The following is a 25,512-nucleotide window of genomic DNA, read 5'->3' as shown; positions in this document are numbered from 1 at the left end:
CCAAGATGAATGATCTTTTTTGAAGGGAGACCACTCCCTCCCCAGCCCCACAGAATGTGATATCAGCAACCGAGCACTCGGCCTTTTTGAAGGGAGATCAAACTAACTTTGAGATTGAACCATCTTTTGGAGTTTGAAGCTATGCAGCTTTATCCTGAGATTAAGTGAACCACTGTGGATGAGTACCTTAATCGGCTTCCGTAACTCTTAAAATATTTCTGCAAAATTCTGAAAAATTATTGGGTTGTTGTGAGTCCCAGAATCTACGTGAAGTTCAAAATTACTGTTTGTGCTCCTCACTATTGCTGGTCTGGATTTTGTATCCCATTGGCTTGTTCAATTTGTTTGTTTGTTTGTTTGTTTGTTAGCATAATCAATAAACAAACTTGAAACACCAATTTCATTCCAAGTAATGACTCAGAATATACTCTCACCTGTATTCTACCGTGTTTGTGTCTCAATAAAAGAAGCAAAAAAAAATTAAGAATTCCCATGTAGACTCAAAAAGGACAACAGGCTACAACAAAGTATCAACTGTTAAACATGTATAATAAGGTGAGAACCAAAATCTTTCTTGAAACTTTTGAGAGTTCAGTCATGCATTGCTCATCTTTTTATCATTTGTTTCCCTTCCTTGCCTTCTTTCCTGAAGCATTTACGGATCCTTTACCTTTCTGAGCCTTGGCATTTTTTCCTTTCTTTGAACCGCCTTTCCCTCCCTTGCCTGACCCACGTGTCCTTGCATCTTTTTTCATCCGTCGATCAACAAGAACTTTACCCTTACCAGCCTTGACTTGAACTCCTTTCTTTGCAACTACATATTCCTTTTGAGGTCTTTTGGGCGCAGCTTTCTTGTATAATTGTTCAATTTGTTTACTCTTTGATCGATCAGAAATGTCCGTCTGATCTGATATAATGTTTGCCTTCTTGCGAATCTTCTCAAGCTTCCTCATGGCAACCCGCTTCTTTCGGGCTTTAGCCTCAGCCACCTTCTTAGCAGGCCGAGCATCAATTTCTTTGAACTGTGCTCTCATTGCAGCAATCTCCTCCTTGGTAACGGGTTTAATTGCTTGGCGATGCCTCCGTTCCTCATCCAAAAACCATTCAGGCAAGCCCTCATCGTCAAACATGTACTTATTGTAAGCATCATCAAGCATCTGCTCCCTTTGTTTTTTCCTCAGCATCTTCTTTGCACAAGCCAATATCTCAGCTTTTGTGTCAACATCTTCATCCTCTGACTCATCAGAGGACGAGTCATCACTTGAATCAGTAGCAGGAGCAGGGACTATCTCAAAATCGTCTTCCCCCTTGGATGATTCAAAACGAGCATTATTGGGACCTGCAGTATCATTTGCTAGCTTATCCTTGGCCTTTTGTGGGATGGCATGTTTTTCCTTTGGCCTAGCTATCTGCATTTCATTGTCGCTGTCAGATTTCTCTAAATCTCCCTCCTCTGCAGCTTCAGCAAAAATGTCCTGACTAAACCACTTATTCATAATTTCCTCTTGTGTTGGCATACCCTCATCTAGTGGTACCATTAGAGGATTTGCATCATGATCATCCTGATCTTTGTCCGAATCATAATCAGTCTGACCGATTTCATCGCCATCATCCTGACCATCCAAAATGAAGAGATGAATATGTAATCACCAAAGTATTATGCCTAAAAAATATGCCATTCCTAATCAACACACAAGCAATAACAGCAGGTCCCATATTCAGTAAATCATCCGCCCATGGTATGATGAATTTAGTTCCACAAGAGTGGAGAAAAGAAGATTTGAACACTCCAAAATCCTTGAGAGAATCAGTGACATAGGATGCTAAGCCTCAAGGGCAACTAAAGATTTTATTCTCAAAATCAAAGGAGAACATAATAGCAAAAGGAAAAAGGGGGAAAACAAACAAACAATAGAATCTGCATACAGACATACATTTAGAACACTCCAATAGCAACATACCTCCATAAGTTGGTCCTCTTGGGCATAGGCTTGTTTAGCACGCTTCCGCTGCTTTGTACTTCCCCCTTTCTTGGCAACATAACTTTCATAAGCTTGATCAAGAATCTCATCCAATTGTTCATCATATCTAAACACCAGGAAATAACATTAAATTGCGGAGACATATGCTTGTACCAAATAGTTACTAAGTAGATAGAAACTTTAATGAAAGAATAAAATGAATTACCTTCTTCGTTCTTCATCAGAGTCCACATCACTGGAAGAGTAATCTTTAGCTGTCTTGTTGATTCTTTCATCTTCACTCTCTGCCGCATCAGCGTTCTCATCACCATCATCATATTGAGTGGAATTGACAGCAACAAGATCTTTCTTACCCTAAAGAACCATCAAGATTAAAGAAGAATGAACCACTGCCAGTGTTTTTTGTGTTGGATATGGAAGGCAACAATTTAAAATTGTGGCAAAATCAATGACTAATTTTTTCAGGCTACCTTCAAAGAGAAATTGTCTTATCTAGCAGCTAAATCACAAGAGGAGAATCAAAAAGTAAAATGGTCAAGAGGGCTCTAATGTTCAAACAAACACCAACATGGTAGTGTAGAAAATAACACTATTCATTATTCTAAGGGTTTGACTTCCAATGCAAAATCAGACTCCACTCACAAGACAATCATACAAAAGAAAGAAAATGAACAGAAGCAAAAACCTACTTTGATGGAAGATAGAGAAAATAACTCATGATCAATGTAACCATCTTGCATAACATCCACTTGCATCCCAGTAGCTTTCCGTGCCTTATCCTGGAAAGTCAAATTACAGAAAAATAAGTCAAAAAAGCATACCAAAAGAAGAAAATGAATTGTAGCATGCCATGAATTAAAATTCACAAAACTAAATAAGTTACCAAAAAACCAGAAATGTTAAAACTACGTTCATTCAAAGTTATTTTAGATATAACATCCACATTGGAAGCTTCAAGAAGAGTTGATTCCCAATTTCTCGGGAAAGTAATGACTCATCCCAAACCCTGAGGATAAAGGATACAAATTACAGATTCCTAGCTATGGAGTTTCTTGAATTGATGAACCATTTTAAAGATGATTTGCCAAAATTCTTTAATATAAGAAAGTGAAATTGCTGAAGCATAGGAGTACACTTGAACCTCAGTAGAAACCCTGCCATGGTGCCACCCATATTTATCAAATGCACAATTTTTGAAACTTGAAACCTATACAGTTTCCAAATTATTTACTTGTGCTAAAGTACTGTTCAAGTACAAAAAGAAGATGTCCATTGAAATTAAGAAAAACAACAAACTGGAGGTATTTCAATTGGATAAAACGAGGGAACAATGTAAAGTTAGTCTGCTAATCAGTCTTGAATAATCCCTCCGGTTATTTGTTATTTACCACACTTGCTGTATATGTACACGTGGAATGATCTAGTGAAATTCTTATGAGTTCCTTCACACATCAAAGAGCACTCATTTCAGATGCAAAATAACTTCTGCATTACGCTACATCATGACAACATGGATTCACTGACATATAACAAATCACATTCATCATTGAATATTTGAATTTGTCCAACTTTACAATAAAGAATTTGCATCATGTCTTCAACATTATTCAGATGTGCACATTTGTGTGTGTGTTTGTGAAAAACAGAGGAGAAGTTCACAACAAGGTACCAACCTTAGCCCTTTTTTTAGCAAGGAGCTTCTTTTCTCGTTTCTTTCTGCGCTCCATAGCATTTGTCAGTTCCTCCATTTCATTGAGTACTCTCTCATCTTCATCCTCAACTTCAACATTACTAAGAGTTGGTGTGGCCACCTTTTGTGAAGGAGATAAGGCCTTTCTTAAGTGCATACGCCACCTACATGACAGAATATACATTAGAAACAAGCCAAAAAAAAAATGATATTGTTATGATAAGAAAGAATGCTTGATAGAATATAAATGTCTATCTACTAATGACATTTATTATATGCGTCACACAAATCAAAACATTTTATTGCTTTTCTCCTTCTTTGGCATTAAAATCCAACTATGCAATAAACAAATAAAAGCATTCTTATCTTACTTCAATAGATGCTTGAAATCTTGCTTTCCCAAGACACGCAAATCATCACATAGCGCTTTAACCTTGCCAGCAAGTAGATTTACAACTGTTAAAACTTATATTGAATGATAATAAAAGATAAATGCAAGAACAACATCGGGATGAATTTGATAAAAACCTCCTCTGTTGTCAATTCATGATCTTTGATAACCAAACAGGATGGATCCTCAAAGGATATGGAAGTAACTGAACCAAGAATCTCAAGAGGATTATTGGACCAAATGAAATCTGAAGCTGAAGAAACCTTCCTCACAATTGACTCTCCATCTTCATATCTTTAGTAGGATTAAAATTAGTAGCAATCAGTAAGTAGACAGACAGTTAGTTCATGCAGATACATTGCAGTAGAAAGAATTTCTGAAACTTCATCAAGAAAGCGAAGGAAAAGAAAAAATATACCCATCACGATGTCTTTTTTGCTTTGTTCCTCTTAGTACATCCACCACCTATATCCATAATTCATACAAACAAAGATAATGAATAATAAGTAGAAAAACAAGTTAAGTGAACGGAAAAAAATGTCAATTTTCCCACAACTTTGTAATGTAATACCTTACGCTGGGGTTCTATGGACCCCTGGAACAAATGTTTCACATCAAGAAGACGTGGATCAATTTTTGCAGGAGCCTTATACCTTAAACCCAATACGTATATCTCAGCTGATGCTGATCGACTAGCTGCTGGTTTATCCACCTCAACCTTCTCAAATAACTGTACATCAAAGACAAGATCAGGAAAAAAAATTGGCTACACAGTATACAACCTACGTTTACTGAAAAGACAAAAATAAAAATGAATGATACATGACCTGCTTGAGGCAATATAAGACAGAACTGTAATCTTGTGACCTGAAAACCTAACACAAAAACAATAAACCAAAATTTAGAATAATTTCGAATATAAATGTTGTGACAATATAAACCCATGTTCCCATCAAACAAACAAACAAAAACTAAATATCAATATAGCATAATCAAAATCATTATTCTTATAACACAGAAATCCCTCAACCCACCTAGTGAACTCATGTTTGAAATTGAGTCCATCTAATACTGTAAATCAAATCCTACTATTGCTATATCAAATACTACTCAAATGCACAAAATCCAACAGAATTCAGCAAAGGATTTTTTTTTCCTTTACAAAAGCCACAAAGTTTCGTAATCCTTCAAAGCACATACTTAGTATTCCTAAGTTAGCCTTTCATTCTAATAATAAACAGAAAAAATAGCACAAATGTTCATAAACCCAACAAAAACAGAGATTAATTTTAGAACTTCACGTACTTTAGTAACAAAAGTTCCCTTTGGAGCCAAGAACTGAGTGGCCAGCTTAACAGAATCAATAACCAAAGCGTTCTGGCTCATAGCCTCCTGAGCCCAAGCTCCACCAACATTAGGCGACCCATCATGCAAAACCAAATCAAAAGCTCTAACCCCACGCTCTTCCATCACCTTCTTCACTCTACTTCTGCATTCAGGCTTCGTTATATCCTGCTCCAAAGAGATAGCGCCACGAATGGGGGCGATGGGCACCAAGTCCAGGCCCAGAACAAGGCTGCCCACAGGCACCCGCTGCACTGCCACCTGCATCCATCCGCCTGGGGCGGCGCAAAGGTCGAGTACAGCGTGGGAAGAGCGGAGGAAGGAGAATTTGGTGTCGAGCTGAACGAGTTTCCATGAAGCTCGAGACCGGTAGCCGTGTTCTTTGGCTAAACGGTAGTACTTATCCAAACGATGCTTACCCTTTACTTTGCCCATGTTGCTAGAGACGGAGGTGGAGACAGAAAGAGAAAGAGCAGAGCTTGTGAAATTTAGAGTATATAATATAAACCCCCAACCTCAACTGGAGGATTAGGGTTTTGGCCCCTTGACTTCACGAGTCCTTATTCACTTTACGAATTATGTCCTTTTTTTTTTTTTCCTTTTTAAAATTATTTTCTAAACTAGTTTTTCTTTTAAGTTAATAAATTAAATTAAATTTGACATTTATATTTCATATTTACAAACAAAATTCTCATAAACCCTAATTTAAGAGTTGAAAATTATCATAAAAGTAATTATTGATTACAGGATAATAAAATTCTTTTGTAAATAATGAAATGACACTAAATTGTAGTTATATATAATTGCATTTGCATGGAAAGATCAGAATAACAACAGTTTCAACGAGTTTCAATGCGCTCAGCTCAAGCTATTTCATTAGTTGCACTACAATTTCAGATCCAAAGGTTAGGGTTTTCCATTCTGTCCCAGAATCCATTCCACATCAAGCTGAAGCTAAAAGAGCAATGACATGAAGCAAATGTACAATAGAAGCATATTCCCTGCTATCTCAGTGAGTTCTTTGCAGTTTTTGGTAACATTACACTTAGACATAAGTAGCATGAAAAAAATTCCCACTGAATCTTTCACGAAACTGGGTCGTGCAAATTACATTGCCAACAATCTTGAAATCTAAATTGAATCTTCATAACATGTGTATAAACATTAAAGTTTCACTTCTGCAACATCGGCACTCCTCAGGCACAATTGAACCTTAAAGTTTCGTAAGAACCAAATGAATGTCCTTTGAAAGGAAAAAACAAAATCAATTATCATCCATTTTTCCGTAGCCTACATTTTTCCCCATCTGGTCCTTTCTATCCGCTATATGAATCAGCAGTGCTTCAGTCACCACGGGGGCCATCACTTGTTGAAGGTTTCTTACCACCATATTTCTGTAATTTATATAATTGAAAAAAAAAAACATATTGTTAACTTTGCAGTCCTATTAGAGTATGTCACCACAATCATCCAGTGGATGGAGCTTACCTGCTTTCCAATGTTGAATGGGACGTATTTGTATTTTATCATGTGTGCAATTTGGCGCCTCATTGTAAGAACAAACAGAACGATCCAGTAACAAAGCAATATAGGCCAAAAGACAGGAACATCAAACACAGAAAAGAATGTCATAACAAATGCTATCCAGAAAGCCTTGGTTATGGAGTACCTGAGAAAACACAGAAGCAGAACAATATGTTATTCTCAAACACAGTACAAAAAAGAGGTTTCAGCCCCTTGTGGCTGTGCAAATGCTTTGCCATGTAGAGATTCAAACATGTTAATCTAGCTCGAAAACATGTTTCTAGCAGCTAAGAAATATAAAATGACTCAAAAAAGTAATAAGAAGCAATCAGCCCCAAAATAGGGAAAGTGATACAAACATCTCACAGTCACACAACTGGATGCAAAATTGGTTATCAAGCATTGTAAGTTACATTTTTTTACTCAGACAAATATCATGTTTAGTAATTGGTTAGGCGCCCTAATCATGTCTTCCATGAAACTTACTATTGTTTTAAGCACAATAGAACCTTCTAAGGTGTCATGTTAAGTCTGACTTGACAGTAATTGCCAAAGATAACTAAAACAAGGAATTACTTGAAAACAGGATAGCTAAAACTCTGTGGAAAAACAAATTAATCACTGCAAACTTGACATATTGAACCTAGTACTACTAGATAACCATTGTTGTCAAGCATATAATCACAACATTCAGCTTTTTGACGGAAAAAGGAAACATAAATACAAAAAGAATCGAAAGATCATGATTGATGAACACATTTGCACATCTTCACATTAGCTTCTCACAATATAGCTGAGAACCAACCATCAGAAATAAATACAAAGAGAATAACTAACTAATATGTGTTAAACTACACATGTACTTTGAAGATCAAATGCCTGAGATAGAATTTATTTAATATATAAACATTCAACGACTGGGACTTTCAGAACAAAGAAACATATGCAAATAAAAAGAACAGAAAAACAAGAACCTTTCCACATAATTGTCCATTCCATAGTCCTCCTAGTTACTCAACTAATCATTCTCTGTCTTCTATTCATCACTTATCAAACAATTGGGGGAAGAGAACTTAAGCCTGCAAGAAATACTCTCACAAAAGGAGACTCCACATTATAAACCTTACTAACAAGGATATGCAGCAAGAAGCTCCTAATGGATCCTTGAATAGAGCATACAATTTGATAATATGTAAATGTCAACAGCTCCAAGGAGGTTCTCAATTTTTAAAACATAATCACATCCTTTAAACGCACCCTACCCACTTAAGTTTTATAAGTCAAAACCCATCTACTCAATCCGGTTTATCTACAAAATCCAAATTATTCATGATTTTATTGCCTGCCTTCATAAGCAGAGAGAGCAAAAAACAAAACCCCCAACAATATTAAAGTAGTCTATAAAGTGACATAGAGCACTTCAATCATCAACAATATGAAGTAGGGACCACAATGTTAAAGAGATCTCCCAACTAGTAATGAAAAAAGAAGTGACTGCTGTCATAAACATTTAAAAAAGAAAAGTCTTATTTACCAGAATTTAAACTCTGGAAGTCGGCGGATGAAAGGCTTGAATTCATCTGAACCCTTTGTCGGTAATATAGGCCCATTGGAAACTTCAAGCTCAGGATCAACCAGAGGCGACAAAAACCCAATTAGCAGATTCAGAAGATAGATCCCAAGACCATAGGAAATGATGTAAAAACCTTGCACATAATAAACCCGCAGACAGTAGATTGCCACAACAACAAGAGTTCCAATCCACCTATAGGTCATATGCGGGGTAGACTTATCCAGGTAATACTGATACATCCTCCAAGCATCATGTCCCCATTGCGACACAGGTGATGCCACTGAGGCACCGTCGCCTCCAACTCCCTCCATTCAATTTAAATTTCAAAAATCCTGTAAATAAAAAACCAAAATCCAATCAAATTGCACATACATTCTTAAATTCACCAAATATAATATATATAAAAGGAATTAAGATACGTATGTGATGATTCTCATATACTTTGATCAGAACCCCACTGACTATAATGGCTTTCAGGTCTAATCCCAACTTAAGTTTCACAAACAGTGATTACAACAGTCATTCTCCGTCAATTACAAGCATATATAATCAACAGCTATGAACCACTCAGGATAAAAGCAGGTACAAGCATTTATTTAATTAACATTAACACATTAATATGGCCTTTTAGAGCATCTTCACGCATCTGTGATAGTTACATAATTGCATATACTAACCCAGTAAAGGTATACAATCAAAACAAAATATTAGCTTAAAATGAAACTATTTAACTTAACAAGTTTATATAGTCATTTCCTCAAAATCCAAACCAATAGCTTAAAAAACACAAATCCACATATAAGATCCAAGACTATAAATTCCGAATTTCCAGAATCCTATAATTTTCACAAAGCAAACAGAAAACTAGGGTTTTCCAACACAAAAACAGATACTTTGTAATTTCAAGAACAGATCTAAATGAAACATACCCAGATTAAAAAAAGCCCGAATCATTAAAAATTAACGGGTTTCACCACACAAAAAGAAAGAGAAAGAGTAAAAACATGTAAACAACCCAATGAAATACAACCAGAAAACCTAATCAAGCTGAATAATAACAGAAAACAGAAGAATAACTAGTGGAAAAAAGAGTAAGAGCTGACCTTGAAATGAGTCTTGGAGGTTAAACTCAAGACTCAAATTGATTGAGGAAGCTAAATGCGACCAGATCTTGTAAGAGAGGGAAAAAGAGGTGTGTTTTCTTTGTGTTTTTCTTTTTTTTTATTCTGTTTTTTTTTTTTTTTATTATTATTTATCGGGTATTTACGAAGGGAGGTTACTACCGACGGTAACGCTTTTGAAAAGTAGTTGAAATTGAAAGACGGAATTACCACGGCTGTTACTACGCACGTGCCTCGACCCATATGAATAAATTAAAGAATGATATTAAGTATATTTATATTTATATATATATAAATATTTATATATTTATATACATCATTATATAATTAAATATTATTTTATTTTTTAATTAATATTATTTAATTATATAATAATATATAAAATATGTATATATTTATGTGTCTAAAATAAATATATATAGTTTTATTGTATAAAAAATTTTGCATAACACATTTATATGTAATTGGGTAAATTTTTGTTCCAAATATATGTATACCTTTGTTACATTAGTTTCTTTTTTCAATGGACTCTTAGACTATATTATTTTCTAAATATTATGACAAAAAATCTGAATTTTTTTTGTTATTAATCAGAAATCTTGTTTCGTACTGATTAAATAGATAAATCTTAAAATATGATAATCGAATTTATAATTATTATATTAAATAAATTAAAGTTTTATAAATATAATAGAAACTCAAATTTTGACTTTTTCTTGATAAAAAATCTAATGTTATTATTAACAATAATGCTACATGCGTAGAAACTGTGCACAGAATTTATGCACAAACTGATATAATAGTGATGTGGCAAATGTTACATCAATGCCATTAAATTAAATATTTTATATCTACAATTTGATTCCCGCAAAAAAGGCAAAGGCAATTGACAGATTGCCTTCAGCTATTGCCACATCACTGTCATATCAATTTGTGCATAAATTTTGTACACAGTTTCTGTGCATGTAGCATTATTGTATTATTGAACCACCTTTGAATTTTTAAACACTTTATTCCCTTTTGGTGTGATAATTAACCCCAATCAAATCCATTTTCAACCATCACCCTCTCATTGCTCTAACACATAATCATCCTCAAGCATCAGCATATACTGTCACAATTTATGCTTTAAACTTTCGAATCTCCCTCAATGACAACTCTCCAACCAACTCCAATGGCGTTGTGCCTCCAATACAATCCAAGGATTCAGTCTCCTAACTCCCTCCCAACAAAAGCTTATAAGAATTTTGGGATAAGGCAGAATCTAAAGAGAGGGAATTGAAGATGAATGATGAGAAGAGTGAGATGTCAAAGGGCAATGAAAGAATTGGGCAAAAGGGCAAACAGATGAAAAGTATTATCCCCTATCAGAGTAGAAATTAGAAATAAGAAATAATAACGTCATTCAAGATATTTTTATTATATTTATGTGTACAATGTACTAGCTCCTGTTTGACTTACAGACAGACATAAAATTGTTTATTTAGCCACAAGTTGAAGTTTGAAACTATTTTTTCTCTATGCTCATCTATTAATTTAAATTTTGAAACCATATGTAATAAAAAATTACCAATATAATTACAATTTTGTAATTATTTTACCTTTATCTATTAAAATTTTAAAATAAAAAATGTTATTTTTTTAATTAAAATAAAAAAATTATGAAGGAAATTTTAGATTATAATAAATTTATGATAAGATGACAAATTTAAAAATTAATTAATTAATTAATTGCATAATTTGACAACGATGAATATTTTAAAACATGCACAAAATAGTTTGTCAAGGGTATGTAAATAAAATAATATTTAAAAATTCTTTTATTATCATCAATTAAATATAATAATTATTTATTTGTATCAATTTTATCAAATATAATAATAATAATAATTTTTATTTATTTTTTTTAAATAATATATTTTTATGATAATATTTTATTTTTAATAAATTATTACCCGAATTTAACCAATCATATGTATATATATATATATCAATAAAACTATACACATATGTTTTTTTTACACAATTTATATATATAAATGATGTATCATTAAATTATTAGATGATTTTAAATTAAAAATAAAATAATATCTAATTATATAATAATATATCATTTATATATTTAAATTATATACTAAAAATATATATGTATAACATTTATATATTTATTTATTTATGCTTTTTGAGATATTACATAGTTTGTTGCATTGTACACGGTTAAACAGAACAGTGTGCAGTTGGACCTAAAGTTCAGGCCTGTAAATATTATTGACATGTTTAATTGGACAGGGTGAAGGCCCATTTGGAACTGCTTGATGGCCGAAGTATGTGGCTTTAAGCTGGTCTTCCTGAGAAGCTATGGCACTCGTTTAATATCAATCAATTTATTTAATTATTTATTTTTAATTTAGTTTCCAATTCCATCAACATGAAATCAGAAATGTCAAGATAATGACTCTATCAATAACTTGGGTAGAATTCTTTGTTTTGTCCATTAATTTATGTGAAACATAAAATCAGATCTTGTAAAAAAAAATAATTCGATATGTTAGTTGAGCAAACCTTATTATAATCAATAAAATTATATATATTTATAATAGATATTAATTTATATATTAATATTAATGTATTCATATTCATATGATTACATAATTTAAAAATTAAAAATTAAAAGATTGAATTATTTACATGCATAAATATTTGAAATTTTAATATATAGAACAATCTTATATGCACATAATTTTAAATATATAATAAGGTATATAAATGATGTATTACTATATATATAAGTATTATTTTATCTTTAATTTAAAATGATTTAATCACATGATTATATATTATTTGTATATTTAATTGTTTGGATATAATTTTATTCTAATAACTATGCTCATATATAGGGTTATTAATCAGGTCTACCGAATTGGGTTTGACTTGTTCAAGTTTTTGTCTATAAAATATTTTTAAGTTTGAGCTTCAGTCATGACCATTTAGGGCCTAAGATTTTTTATTCAAACCCAATTCATTAAAAATTTATGGACTTTATCCTATTTTGAGTTCGTTTTATAACTTTAAAAATCTACAAAAACATCTCTATAATTTTTTAGTAAATTTAAAATCTTGACAAATGTAATTTTATTTATAATAAATTTTAGGACCTATTAAACCTTACACTCTGTTCAAACTCAAGCTCGATAAATTTAATAGATTTATTTTTTATTCAAGCCTATTGGAAGCTCAAATTATCCAAAAAATAATTTTTTTGTGACCTATCCATACAAGCTTGGGAAAGTGAGTTAAAATTGAGAAAGGGCAACATGGGCAAATAGAAAGAGGAAGATTTCAGCCCCATATAAATTTTCTAATATCCAATCATGTACTAGATTTCTTCGATTAGACACCGCGACAATTGAAATTTGAAGTTCATGAACGTGCCTTCCTTGTCATGCTGCCATTGCCATGCATGGTTCTATTTTATTATAAATAAATGTTATAAAGTGACGTGGCGTAATGGAAGCCACAAGTTCATCAAAGTCTTAAATTGAATTTGCTTGGTAGGTATTGAATCTCCTTAATTAATCGTTGCTAAGTCCAAAAGGAAGTCTCAATTATTACCCCTCCAACTCCGACTTTTGGGTCGGCTCGACTCTCATCAGCCGAGCCCCTCCACCACCATGGCGTGGCCACAGCCACAGCCCAGTGGCCAATGGGGTGGGTGGTGGGTGGTGGGTGGTGGGGGTCAATTTGTGATTTGGAATGTCATGATTTATAATAAAGTGGGAATCTTTTGAAATTATTGAGAGATTCATGTCTGGTAATAAAGAGAGAATTTGAACAACCTTTTTTCGGTAAATGAATTTGAGCAACGTCGGTCTACTAAAACTGGGGTTTCATTATTCACGTCAAAGCAGACAACACAGCCATAGGGACTCCTGTTGGCAAAATGCCAAAAGGGTGCAAGATTTTTTCCTCCCTCAGGGTTTGTTAAAATCACAAATTTCAACTATTTAATTTTAAAAAAATATCTAATTCCCATCCATCACCTATTTCTGTTACATTAAGTGAAAAAGTTAGAAAGTTCATTTTGCATAGATATTTTTATTTTCTCTTATTTTTTTATTTTATCTTTTTTTTAATAAAAATGTATGTACAAATAATTACATCTTATTATGTGATTAAATATTATTTTACCTCTAATTTAAAATTATTCAATCGTATAATGACAAATTATTATTTGTGTATATAATACTATTATTATTTTTTTCTATTTTTCTTTTTTAAATTTAGGAGATAACTTATAATTTTTATAAATATAAGGGGTGTTAACAAAATTTTTAAATGGAGTCTTGGAAATTAAAAATGTTTAGAGATGTTTTAAAAATTGTAATATATCCACCAATAGTTTTAAAAATGATAATTATACCCTAAAAAATTATCAAAATGTTATATTTTAGAGATTGATTAGAATTTTGATATTTTTAAGAATTGTAATGATAAATTTTAAAATGATAATAATATATTAGTAGTTTACTGTTGATATTAGGTGTCGATGATGATTTTGTAATTTCAGTAAAAAAATGAAACAATCATTTAAAAAAAAACATAACAAATTTATTAACAAAATAGGATGATGGGTGGAAATTAGTTTTTTGAAACTTATAGGGTGAGAATTGTCAATGGTGTTTGGCCAAAAAAAAAAGTGCAAATGAGTGGGTCCTTGCCTTCTTCGCCAATCCAAACGAAGGGCGGACCACCGTCGCTTGGGAGGGTGAATAAAATAAAAACAAATAACAAACATGTTCGTGGCTGAGCACATATGAAGCTCGGCTTTTAGACGCTTCCTACGCTTGTTAATTTACAGTTCTTTTCTCACACCATATAAACACTTCCCCTTTCTGTCCACACACAACTTCCCCACTTCAATTCCTCTCTCTTTTCATCTCAAAGATTTAACCTTTTAAGTCTTCCTCTTACGGGTATGACTTTCCCTTCTTGTTTTATATTTTCGTTTTCTGTTATGTTTTCTTGGCTTGTTATGTGTCTGTGCAAGTGCGTTTTTCGTGTTTTGTTTATGCTTTCGAATTTTATGAAGATGGTCAAGTCTCTATATTTGTTCATTATTTTATTTTATCTTTGAAGCTTAAATTAGCTTAGTATTTTGTTAATTCTGAACTCGTTATGATGCTGGGTGTCAGAGTGTGAGAACTGGGAAGCCACAATGTCAACTTTTGTTGTTTTCTGTTTTTTTTTTTTAAATTTAACATTTTTATTTATTTTGCTATATATATACTTTTTGTGATGAAAAAACATTTGGTTGAGGAAGAATTTGGTGGCTGGCATACTTGAGGCAAGCATGTTAGTGGATCCCATGGGGTTAAGGTCATCCTAACGCAAAATCCGGACCTGTTAACTAACGAGGAAGCTCATTAACTGTTAAGCTAAAGTAATAGGATAAGATCTAAAAACGAAAATAAACAAAAATTTTGCGTTTGTGCCAGGATCACTCAAATCTTTTTTGCTCTTGTGGGTAATTTCTTAGTCTTTGCATAGATGCTGCCTGCTCGGGTGAGTTTTTATGGGTTTGATATTCTATTTTTACAATATTAATAGATGTCGAATTAAGATTGCTTATAGTGTTTTAAGTTTTGAGTGATCTTTCATTTTACAAAAATATGAGTGGATGGTCATCTATAAGCTGATTTTTAGTTCAATTTTTGGTATTTGAAAGTGGGGATTTGGTGAAGGAATCTGGGAATTTGGTCGTGGATTTGTTAGCTTGTCTGCATACTTGTTCTCTTGCTTATTTGAGCATTCTTGATATAGATTAAGGGAACTCTTTATGAAGCGGATGAACTTCATCTGAATTTTGACATACTGTTGCAGTGATGAACTCTTAAATGAGAAATTGATGCTAATTTTTGTGTATGCGAATTTCCATCTCTCTGTTGAAACTGTTGCTTTTGTTTAGTGTCGGATTACCAAGGCAATTATTATTATTATTATTATTTTGATGACTGAAGGGCAGATACTGATGATGGCTGGCTGATTTTGTTGTCAGGTGAGTTGTGATGAAGCTCTGATGGGAGGTAACTTCTGTGTAAAGTAAATTTGTATCATGTCTGATAATGTTATTCAATCAAATAATGATGATGATGGAATGCATAGATCATCTATGCATCTTTACCAATCTGTTTGGATGGCTCACTGGACACAGACAAGTTGTAAGTCTGAAACCCGGGATGATAAACCATTATCATTTCATTGTATGTCCAAAAAAGAGGACTGTGATTTTAAGCAACAAGGATCCGAGATACCATCTCACATTTCTAAACATGCTGAAGGATTTGAAGTTTCTGAATCTAGGACAGCTAATATCATGGATGAAAATATTAAACTGGGTTCAATGAAAAGTGGAAAAGAAATGTCAGAAGGCCTGTTCTTTCCAAAGTTAAGTCTTTCCGATAAGGAGAGTACTATCGAATTGAATGTCACAACCTGTCAAGGGGGAGTTCCTAAAATGGGAACTTCATCTGGAGAATGTCATTTCCAGCATGAAGGTATCTTAGGGGATCTGGAGCTGCAGGTGAAATCTCATGAATCTCCTGTGAGGAAAAGCTTAGCTGTTTCAAAATCTTTTAAGCAAAATGCGGGCTCTAGCTCTAATTTTGTCCTGTATAGATACAACAGCAGGAAGTCTCCAATTCAATCCATCATAAGCAGAGAAGAAGAGATGAATCAATCAAGCCCAGCTGTTGCATCTCAAGAGCACCTCAGAAATTCAAAATTTCAAAGCTATTCTACATCTTTGGTTCATGATAAGACAGCAAATAACCCATTAGGTTTCAGAAGATCCGGGACATCATCCTCGAGGCAAAATAATGTGCATCTTTTACTGAATGAACCCTCAGCAAGCAATGATCAGCTACCCGTTTTTATTGGTAAACAGAGAGGAAAAACGCACAATCATTCTGGTACTAGATTGTTTCCGAACTGGGGTAATCCACTAGACGCAACCAAAATGGGAACTTCATTTTATGATTTTTTCTCAGTACCAAGAATTCTGCAGTCGCTTCATGATGTGGAGTCGATGAGGATATGCAACACTGAAGGGCATCCCAAGCTTTCTCAGACAACGCACCATTTTCTTATCACTAAGAAAACTGATGTTGACTTGTCAGAAGGTGGTGAAACGTTTAAAGAAAAAATGTTAAGCAAATTCCTCAGTCTATCTCCCGATTTTGGTTTTCATGAGCAGCAGGGAGTGAAACTCCAATCTCTAGGGAGCACCACTGATAGTGAGGAAAAAGAAAATATTGGAGATAACAAGACTTCTGCAGTTTGTTTAAAGAATGAGTCATTAGCTGACACTGATACTATGGACATGGATGTTTTCCGGAAGAACCATTTTTCTGGTATGCATGCAGCCTTGTAATGTTTCCAGTACCTAAATGTTTTCATTTCATGTTATGCTTATACATTCTAAATTAGCTTTTACTGTCTGACTTTTGTGGTTTTGACAGGAGATAAATGTGATCTTACTGAACTTTGTAAGTTTATCAATTTCATTTTAATTTTACTGTCTGATAAGTTTCTTCTCTTCTGTCTGTTGCAGTCATGGTTTCTTCGCCAACAAATGAGGTAACGTTGCTATTTTGATCCATCAAATGACATATTGTTGCACTAAAAATTGAATTATCCCATTCAATCCAGTACCTTTTTTTTTTTTTAAAAAAAAAATTTTGCTTATTGTGTTCACATCTTCTATCCAGCACCTGATCAGTGAGATAGCTCTCTCATGTGCGGGTGATTTGAAAGATGATGGCTTGTATGGTCTATGATTCTTCTGGTTTATTACTCCAATCAGTGTTTCTAAAGACATTGAAATATGCTTTAACAAGATCTGAAGCAAATTATTTGGACTATTTTCTTTTTAATGGCTCATTATCTTCTTCCTATTTTGTTTTCTTTTGTTATTACACTTTTGGGGTATAACTCTATGGATGCTGGTGGAGTTTTTGAGAATATGAATAGATAACATTAGTTTCTAGTGTTGGAACAGGCCAAGTGGATGTCTGGGAAATCAGGAGACATGATTTAGTATTTTAATTTTGAGATTCAATCTAATTAAAATTAAATGTTATACTGGGGAAAAATTAATAGATGCTGGCTTATTTGTTTGTTATTTAGTTGGTAATATGGGCTTCAAGTTGATTATACCATTATTTAATCTGTTGATGTACCAGGAGTCCATGTTGTGTTATTTGGGAATCCCCTAGATCTTATTGGTGACTCAATTTTGTAGGTTGCCAGAGTGGACGAAGTAGCAAGATCACAAGCTGTCGTTGCTTCAACTAGAGAAGAAACTGGAGGAAGATTACCCAACATTGAGTTACCTGATATAAACCAAGAGCTTCCTGCACTTCCATCTGTTGCTGACTCTGTGGATGATAGGGAGACAAGTTCCTCAAGAACCCAGAGTTTAGATGTTGAGCATCTCCCTTCACATGTTGAGCTACCCACAAATTCCAAATCTGGTGCCTTTCCAGACGGTCGTATGGGATCAGATCCAAGCATCAGATGGGTTAAACGTCTGAAGTTGAGTGCCCCGGGTTCTTTTGCTCATGGAACTAAGAGTTCTGAAACAGAAGAAGCTTCTTCCCATGAGAAAGTTAACAAGTTTGTCAATGAAATCACGAGATGCAACATTACTAATTCTGAACCCACTATTGGCAGATGCTCTGATAAAGAACCGATGGCACTGGACCAGACTGCTGGCTTTTTAAAGAATGGAGACTCTTCTTTCAGCAAAACACAGAGGAAGCCTCAAGACATAACTCTTTCGAATTCTTGGATTCGGAGATGGTGTCATGAGAGATCTGCATCTCGAACAGAGAACCGTGATGAAGTGACACTTTGTGAGCCACGAAGTTCAAAATCAACATTAGATGAACTTCAAAAGAAGCAGTTTCCAAGCATAGGTGCTATGGCTCTGATGGGGAAGGTTCTGAACACTTTTCAACAATGTGAATTTAGGAAAAAGGGTTCATATATTGTTTGGAAAACTTGGGGATGCTGAGATGATTCTACACAGATTATGAAGGGAACAGACAGCAAGCTAAGCAATCCACAGGTCTTTATGGCTACCTTGGTATTCAATTTGCTTTTGAAAGGCGAGGCTCGCCTTTCAGTAAAAAAAGAAATCAGTGGACAGAATGTGGAAATTTCTTTAGCTATAATGTTCCCTCGGTATGTTCCCTGCCCTGTATTTGTTTTGGACTTTGTTTTTCCTTTTTGTGAGATCAGGTTTTCTGGATGTGCTATTATTAGAATTTTATAGAGGCTTTGTCTCTTGAATGTGGGTAATTGATTGGAAGAAAGAAAAAAAGAAAAGAAAGGTGAAGGGTAATAAACTGCTGTATATTTATAGTGCATATTTTATTGTGCTGTGTCATACTGCAAAAATGCCCCTTTCGGCCCTACATATTTACTGGGAGGAAAACTGACAAATGCTTGAAATCAAGAAAACAATGAAGGTCATGCATGAATCCCTGTGAATATAAACTACATTCTGAAATAAATAAATGTATTAGTTGTAGAGAATGCCACTAAGAGACTGTTAAATAACTTAAGTAGAACATATCATGCTTTCATGGTTCTGTTTTTTGTTATGATATTCTATCAACTACATTTTAGATTTAGCATATATATGGCTGTCACTTGTCAGAACAACCCAGTAATATGGTTGGACAATGAAGTTGCATATTTAGATTAACTTAGTGGCAGCTAACACGGGATGGTCTGGAACTGGTGCATTGTCATTTCACTGAGCTGAAACTGGAGGAACACCTACAAGAGAAGATTCAGGGGACAAACTTCCCCTGTAGTTATCATTCTAATATTCCTCACTAATATTTCTTCAGGGTTAAGATTGAAAAGGAGAGATTTCAACATACTTGTCTACTAAAATGTGTCCAAATTTTGACTTCACCTATATTTTTATGCTTTTCTTTCAATAACACTACTGATTTTTCATTTGGTTGATAACCCAGAGAGATTAAATTAAGTGGCTGAATCTTTAGAGAGGAGTACGTGTGGCTGACTTTAGCTGAAAATCTTATCATTCCATTGTTGTTGTCTGATGTTTTTTCAATTCTGTTTCTGCATTTGTGGCTTATTTTTGTACAATGCTTGATCACGTATTTTGTATTTCCAGAAACTAGTGCCCACTATGCTACATTAATTGATTTAAGATTAAAGAGATGAACCACAAGTTGTGGCATTAAGCATTTTAACTTATCCATTTGAAAGAATTCATAATGCTATTTGTTTCTTCCATTTTGCTGCAGTGATGAAGAAGCGCTAAGTTACAATCAGTAAACATGGCATAAATCAGCTCTTCATAAGGGCAAACCTATTACGCATGAACACGGTTATACTAATATTTTTTAACAAATCAAAGATTACCTACTATGGTTCCATTTCTGACTTGGCGTCTAGTCTGCTTTAAAGCAGCTTCAAAGAAACTGCTTCCATGTAAACTTGACTCTCTGCAGGGTGGAGCAAATTGAATGATTATATCCCTTAACGGGATAAAACCAGTTGCCCGATGTGAATCATTTATTAAAAAGTAGAAATTGCTCTTTGTATCAGCTAGCTCCTTCATGGCTTGCTTGAGGGTGTCAATTTTCTTATTAGTCACTGGTCCATTCTTGGAAGAAAACTGTTCTATAGGCAGAGAAACCCTTGGTGGGATAAGGTCTCCAATTTCTCATTCAATGATCGCACATAATCTGCTCGACCAGTCTCCACTTAGTTGAAAGTCCTGTAAATATGCGAGATAATCTATTTGTTCTTTGCTCTTGGTCAAATGTTTAATCTAGATGGAAATAGCCTTGCTCTCTATTAGGGATCAGATCATCATTCTCCAGAAGAAGATAGAAGTCACTTCTTCTGATAGTACCAATCAGTCTCTTGGTTCCAATATTAACAGCCGCAATTTCTCCTACTTGGTTCTCGCATAACATCCGAAGACCTTTGGATATGCTTTGGTCTCCATATACTCCAACAAGATGATCCCCATTCTCCAGCTGAAAGAGGAGAAAATCAATGCATGTCTGCAATTCTATCAAACGATTCCTAGTCCAGTTGATTGAAGCGGCCACTGCATTACTACATTCTCTATTGTACCAGTTACACTGTGATTTAAGATTATTTAGATTTCTCATTTTACCAACATTTTCTAAGGCAAAGAATCTTACCTGTGTAATCAACAAAACCAGTGACTTACGATTTGGGTTGCTCTAGGACAGGCACAACTTGCAGGTGGTGCTGAAAGTGTGTCATCTAAGCGCACAGGCAAGAAGGGATCTCATAGAAATGATGTAGCTAGCTCACCGATCAGTTATACTTGGGAACAAAACTAAGTAAACCATTGACATATACAATTATGTATCTGATTTGAATCAAATGCAAAGTTAAAATAAGCAAGCAGAACCAAGAAAGTCTCATTGCCACCATTGTCTTTGGTTTTATGATAGGAACCTGGTGGTCGCAGCTGTGCCCAGGCGTGCTTCTTCCTTTGCAGTTCCAGTGAAGGAGGGATTCCAAGCAGTAGCCGAGTTGCGTATGGAAGTTTATATGATTTTCTATTTAATGTAACAGTGAATTTTGTAATAAACAGAGCAAGAAATTCAATAATCTAAATGGAGTATTTCATTGAAAGCAGAGTGTGCATAACATTGCATATTTGCTATAACCAACACAAAACAATCAGCACTCCCAAGCTTAATACATAAAATCCATCGTCGACGCATCAATATTCAAACAAACTATTACAAACTGTAAAAGCAGTAAATCAACAAAAACCCAACTCCTACCAGCTTTCGAGAGGCTGGGGCTCTCCTCTACTCCCTTTCTTCTTTTTCTCCAAAAATTATCTTCCATCCTTCCCAGCTCCCTATTTCTGGTTTCCTTACTGTCGCATACCCAATCCTCTGTTGCCAGCTCAGCATCCAGTGTTATCACAGTCTCCATTTTCCCCAGCATATCTCTAAAGTTTTGCTGCATGTCTGATATCCTTTCCACCACTGGAAGGCTGCCACCTGGAGCTCCCTTGGTCTGTATACTAATATTGTTATTAGCATTCTTGTCAGCAGCTTTTGGATTGCTGCCTTCTATTCCCATAACTTGTTCTCTGCCATTGCTATCACTGGTGTCCTCCGTCAGCTTCACCGTTTGCACCATTGGTTTCATTCTTCTTCCACTTCTCTTCTTCTTTACGTAGACCTGAGCTCTAACATTACCCTGCCCATCCAGCGGCACCTTGTCCTCAAGGTGCAAATGTGGAAAAGTTTGAGTAAGGTTCTTGTATAATTCCCATGAGTTTTCATGTTCCTGCAAATTATGTCATTTGACCAGCAACTCTAAGTCTCCCAGCTGTGAATAACGGAAGTCCATAATTTCTTCGGGTTGTGCTTCCAATTCACTGTCTTCGTTCAAGCAGTCAGGGAGTGGTGAGTTGGGTACCGTAGGGCCCAAACGTTTTTTCAGTTGCAAAATGTGAAAAACTGGGTGGATCTTCGCAGTTGCAGGAAGTTTCAACTTATATGCCACTTGGCCGACTCTCTCCTCTATTTCGAAAGGTCCGTAAAAGCGGGGGCTTAACTTCTCATTTGGTCTCGAAGCTAAGGAACGGAACCTGTAGGGCTGTAATTTCAAGAACACTTGGTCTCCTACTCCCAATTCCACATCGCGTCTGCTTCGGTCGGACACTTTCTTCATCTTCTGCTGCGCATTATGCAGATTGGCTTTCAGCCTATCTAAAACCACATTTCGCTGCTTGATCATCACCTCCACTTCCTCGACTTTAGACGGTTCTTCCGCGAATCTCAGGAGGGGTGGCAGATCGCGTCCATATACTGCTTTAAAGGGTGTCATTCCTGCTGAAGAATTATAGGTCGTGTTGAACCAATATTCCGCCCACGGCAGCCAGTTTGGCCAAGTTCGCTGCTGTTCGAAACAGAAGCATCTTAGATACGTTTCTAGATTGCGGTTTACAACTTCGGTTTGTCCGTCCGTCTGAGGGTGGTAGGCTGAGCTAAACCGAAGCACTGTTCCAGAGAGTTTGAAAAGCTCAGACCAAAAGCCACTCAAGAAAATGCGATCCCTATCCGAAACAATCGTTCGGGGAAAACCATGAAGCCTGACGACCTCTCTAATGAATATTCCTGCGATGTCCTTCGCCGTGTACGGATGACGAACAGCGATGAAATGTCCGTACTTGGATAAACGGTCTACGACCACCAATATAGTATCGAATCCCTTCGCTTTTGGCAGTCTTGCAATGAAATCCATCGACAAATCTTCCCAGATTTTGGAAGGGATAGGGAGAGGCTGCAGAAGGCCTACTGGCGTGGTTGCCTCGTATTTGACCCGTTGGCACATCTCACACTCGGCCACAAACCGTCTGACATCGTTTTTCATTCCCTCCCAGTAGAGGATAGACGCTATTTTCTTGTATGTGCGGAAGAAACCAGAATGTCCACCAGCAGGAGAAGAATGGAACTCATTTAAAAATAGTTGGACTAACCTGGAGCTTCTCGGTATCACAATTCGCCCTTTGTACATCAAACTTCCCTTTTTCATTTCATAACCTGCAGGTGCGTCAGTGTGTTTGAGAAGATCCTGTATAATTTGCTTGAATGTCTCGTCCATCATGACCTCTTCTTGAATCGTGTCCAGGCCAATCGGAACGGCAAATGAAAGAATTTTCAGCTCCCTATCTCCAGTGGGTTTCCTTGACAAGGCATCAGCAGCTTTGTTTTCGCATCCGGGTCTGTATACGATATCGAAGTCGTACCCTAACATTTTCACCAACCACTTCTGTTGTTCGTGGCTCGTTGCTTTCTGCTCCGTTAAGAATTTGAGGCTGCATTGATCAGTCCTCACTTGGAAGTGGCGTCCTAGCAGATAGTGGCGCCATTTTTGCAGAGCCAAGACGATGGCCATGAGTTCTTTTTCGTAGATTAACTTCTCTCTGTTTCTGGGCGATAATACTTTACTCAGGTAAGCGATCGGCCTCCCAGCTTGCATGAGGACGGCTCCCAACCCGAAACCTGAGGCGTCGGTTTCGACTATGAATTCTTTCGTAAAATCAGGCAACGCCAACACTGGGACAGTCACCATGGCTTCCTTAAGAGCTTCGAATGCGGCTTGCGCTTCCTCGTTCCACTTGAAAGAATTTTTCTTTAACAGGTTGGTTAAAGGCGCTGCGATTTTTCCGTAGCCACGCACGAACCTCCGATAATATCCCGTAAGGCCAAGAAAGCCTCTCAGGTCTCGCAGGTCACGCGGTGCAGGCCAGTTTTACATGTCTTCTATCTTTCGAGGATCCGCTTCCACTCCCTTCATTGAAACAATATGGCCTAAGTAATCAATCATTTCCCTGCCAAACTGACACTTTTTTTTGTTAACTACCAGTCTGTGTTCTTTTAACAGCTCCATCACCATACGCAGATGTCGCAAGTGGTCCTCAACTCCCTTACTGTAAACCAGAATATCGTCAAAGAACACAAGCACAAACCTCCTTAGGAAGGGCCGAAATATGTCGTTTATCAAACTCTGGAACGTTGCTGGTGCATTTGACAATCCGAATGGCATGACCAGAAATTCGTAGTGCCTGTCATGTGTTCGAAAAGCTGTCTTTTCTACATCGGCTTCACTGATCCTGATCTGGTGGTAACCAATTCACATTTGTGTAGTGAAAGGATGCTTGCAACATTAAATAACCAATATGGCCATCTGAAAAATCAGCAATAGGCGCAGCATTCAGTTGCAAAAAACAAATAGAAAAAAAAAGTTGAACAGTTTTAATCGTATGAACCATCTTGAACAAGAAAAGAAACTGTGTAGTGATTCCAGGTGAGCTTTTGATGCCAGGAATTGAAGTGATGGTAATGCGACCAAGAAAGAGTTGAAGAGAAGAGCTTTTGATGCTAGTTTTGCATGTCATCAGAAATGGGGGTCTTATTCTTCGCCACCACGCCACCTCTTGGCTCTTTCATTACATTCCCTGATTGCTTCAAATCCATTTTCTTTGCGTCTTGCATGGCTTTTGGTGCAACTTCTCTCTGCCAAACCTTTATTTATCTCCTCTGTTTTGCTCGTCTCACAGGAGAGAGTGGGACACAAATCTTTATTCTAATGTTCCGCATGTCAGTTTGAGAAGAGTGTGAATCTTTTATCTGCCTACTGTCATTAACCTATTAGCCTTGTCATTTTTTAAATATGACTCATATTTGAAAATAGATTACTTGAAGTTCCAATATCGATGGAACAACCGTTCCATCATAGTCAAATGGTCCTTTTAGATATCATAGTATATAAGATGATTGTTTAAGAGGTTTTGTTATTATCAGTTTTAAGAACATTCAAACCATTCCAAAGAAACGCTGCAAGAAGAATGAGGTCATTTTAAGTTCAACAATTTGCCAAAAGGCAAAACGGGAAAGGGAATGAGCTTGTTACATGAAGAACGAGCAAGCTGGAAGTTTGGATCAGGTTTTACATCACCTAAAACACCTATTCTGTCAAGCCAATCTAGAGAGTTTTAATTAGGGTAAAATTATATTTTTGGGTTATCCTATATAAAAAAAATCTTAGGTCATACATAATATCCAATTTTTTCAAGACTTTCTTCGTAGATCAATAAAAATGGCATGAACATAAATATATTACTAAACAACGTAAATTCTATGTGTATTTTTGTAATCTTGTAATCGGTTGAAAATTTTGTTTTACTATATTATTTTCTCAAGGTCATTATTTTTCTAATCTACAAATACTATAATCTATATAACTTAATTATACAAAGTGATGTGATACTTCACTTT

General features: G+C 35.4%; 3 protein-coding genes across 7 annotated transcripts; 1 reads left to right on the top strand and 2 right to left on the bottom strand.

Annotated features, from left to right (window-relative positions):
- Nucleotides 1-377: 377 nt before the first annotated feature.
- Nucleotides 378-5,950, bottom strand: LOC123228016 (pre-rRNA 2'-O-ribose RNA methyltransferase). The gene is made up of 11 exons (XM_044653202.1): nt 5,369-5,950; nt 4,891-4,938; nt 4,635-4,793; nt 4,482-4,528; nt 4,201-4,357; nt 4,044-4,105; nt 3,656-3,836; nt 2,672-2,761; nt 2,188-2,336; nt 1,962-2,088; nt 378-1,613 (listed from the first exon to the last, which is right to left on the bottom strand). Exons 1-11 carry the CDS (start codon nt 5,840-5,842, stop codon nt 618-620), a joined length of 2,490 nt encoding a protein of 829 aa, XP_044509137.1. The 5' UTR covers nt 5,843-5,950; the 3' UTR covers nt 378-617.
- Nucleotides 5,951-6,387: 437 nt separating this feature from the next.
- LOC123228459 (protein RER1A-like) lies at nt 6,388-9,754 on the bottom strand. The gene is made up of 4 exons (XM_044653900.1): nt 9,608-9,754; nt 8,466-8,836; nt 6,896-7,076; nt 6,388-6,801 (listed from the first exon to the last, which is right to left on the bottom strand). Exons 2-4 carry the CDS (start codon nt 8,813-8,815, stop codon nt 6,751-6,753), a joined length of 582 nt encoding a protein of 193 aa, XP_044509835.1. The 5' UTR covers nt 8,816-8,836; nt 9,608-9,754; the 3' UTR covers nt 6,388-6,750.
- Nucleotides 9,755-14,444: 4,690 nt separating this feature from the next.
- LOC123227546 lies at nt 14,445-20,857 on the top strand. Of its 5 annotated transcripts, XR_006504536.1 has the most exons (6): nt 14,445-14,598; nt 15,681-17,034; nt 17,143-17,151; nt 17,235-17,260; nt 17,925-18,868; nt 19,969-20,857. XR_006504536.1 is itself a non-coding variant. In XM_044652566.1 (5 exons), the coding sequence occupies exons 2-5, from the start codon at nt 15,738-15,740 to the stop codon at nt 18,696-18,698; spliced, it is 2,106 nt and encodes a 701-aa protein (XP_044508501.1). In that variant the 5' UTR covers nt 14,445-14,598; nt 15,681-15,737; the 3' UTR covers nt 18,699-19,053. The 5 variants fall into 5 exon arrangements, 4 of the variants coding, with proteins under 4 accessions (XP_044508501.1, XP_044508505.1, XP_044508502.1 ...); XM_044652566.1 differs by lacking the exon at nt 19,969-20,857 and having other exon boundaries at nt 17,925-19,053; XM_044652567.1 differs by lacking the exons at nt 14,445-14,598; nt 19,969-20,857 and adding an exon at nt 14,644-15,187 and having other exon boundaries at nt 17,925-19,053.
- The last annotated feature ends 4,655 nt before the right edge of the window (nt 20,858-25,512 follow it).

The sequence above is a fragment of the Mangifera indica genome, chromosome 10 (genome assembly GCF_011075055.1).
Source record: "Mangifera indica cultivar Alphonso chromosome 10, CATAS_Mindica_2.1, whole genome shotgun sequence".
NCBI classification, from domain to species: Eukaryota; Viridiplantae; Streptophyta; class Magnoliopsida; order Sapindales; family Anacardiaceae; genus Mangifera; species Mangifera indica.
Note: the sequence above shows the minus strand (reverse complement) of the source record. Positions and strands in the feature narration are given on the sequence as shown.

Excerpts from the sequence above, each read along its gene's own strand:
- LOC123227546 (XM_044652566.1), top strand. The coding sequence starts at position 15,738 with ATGTCTGATAATGTTATTCAATCAAATAATGATGATGATGGAATGCAT. Across the intron at positions 17,261-17,924 it reads TTTCTTCGCCAACAAATGAG|GTTGCCAGAGTGGACGAAGT; the intron begins GTAACGTTGCTA and ends TCAATTTTGTAG.
- LOC123228459 (XM_044653900.1), bottom strand. The coding sequence starts at position 8,815 with ATGGAGGGAGTTGGAGGCGACGGTGCCTCAGTGGCATCACCTGTGTCG. Across the intron at positions 7,077-8,465 it reads CTTCCAGAGTTTAAATTCTG|GTACTCCATAACCAAGGCTT; the intron begins GTAAATAAGACT and ends GTGTTTTCTCAG. Across the intron at positions 6,802-6,895 it reads CATTCAACATTGGAAAGCAG|AAATATGGTGGTAAGAAACC; the intron begins GTAAGCTCCATC and ends TATAAATTACAG.
- LOC123228016 (XM_044653202.1), bottom strand. The coding sequence starts at position 5,842 with ATGGGCAAAGTAAAGGGTAAGCATCGTTTGGATAAGTACTACCGTTTA. Across the intron at positions 4,358-4,481 it reads CAAAAAAGACATCGTGATGG|ATATGAAGATGGAGAGTCAA; the intron begins GTATATTTTTTC and ends ATCCTACTAAAG. Across the intron at positions 1,614-1,961 it reads AAGAGGACCAACTTATGGAG|GATGATGGCGATGAAATCGG; the intron begins GTATGTTGCTAT and ends TTGGATGGTCAG.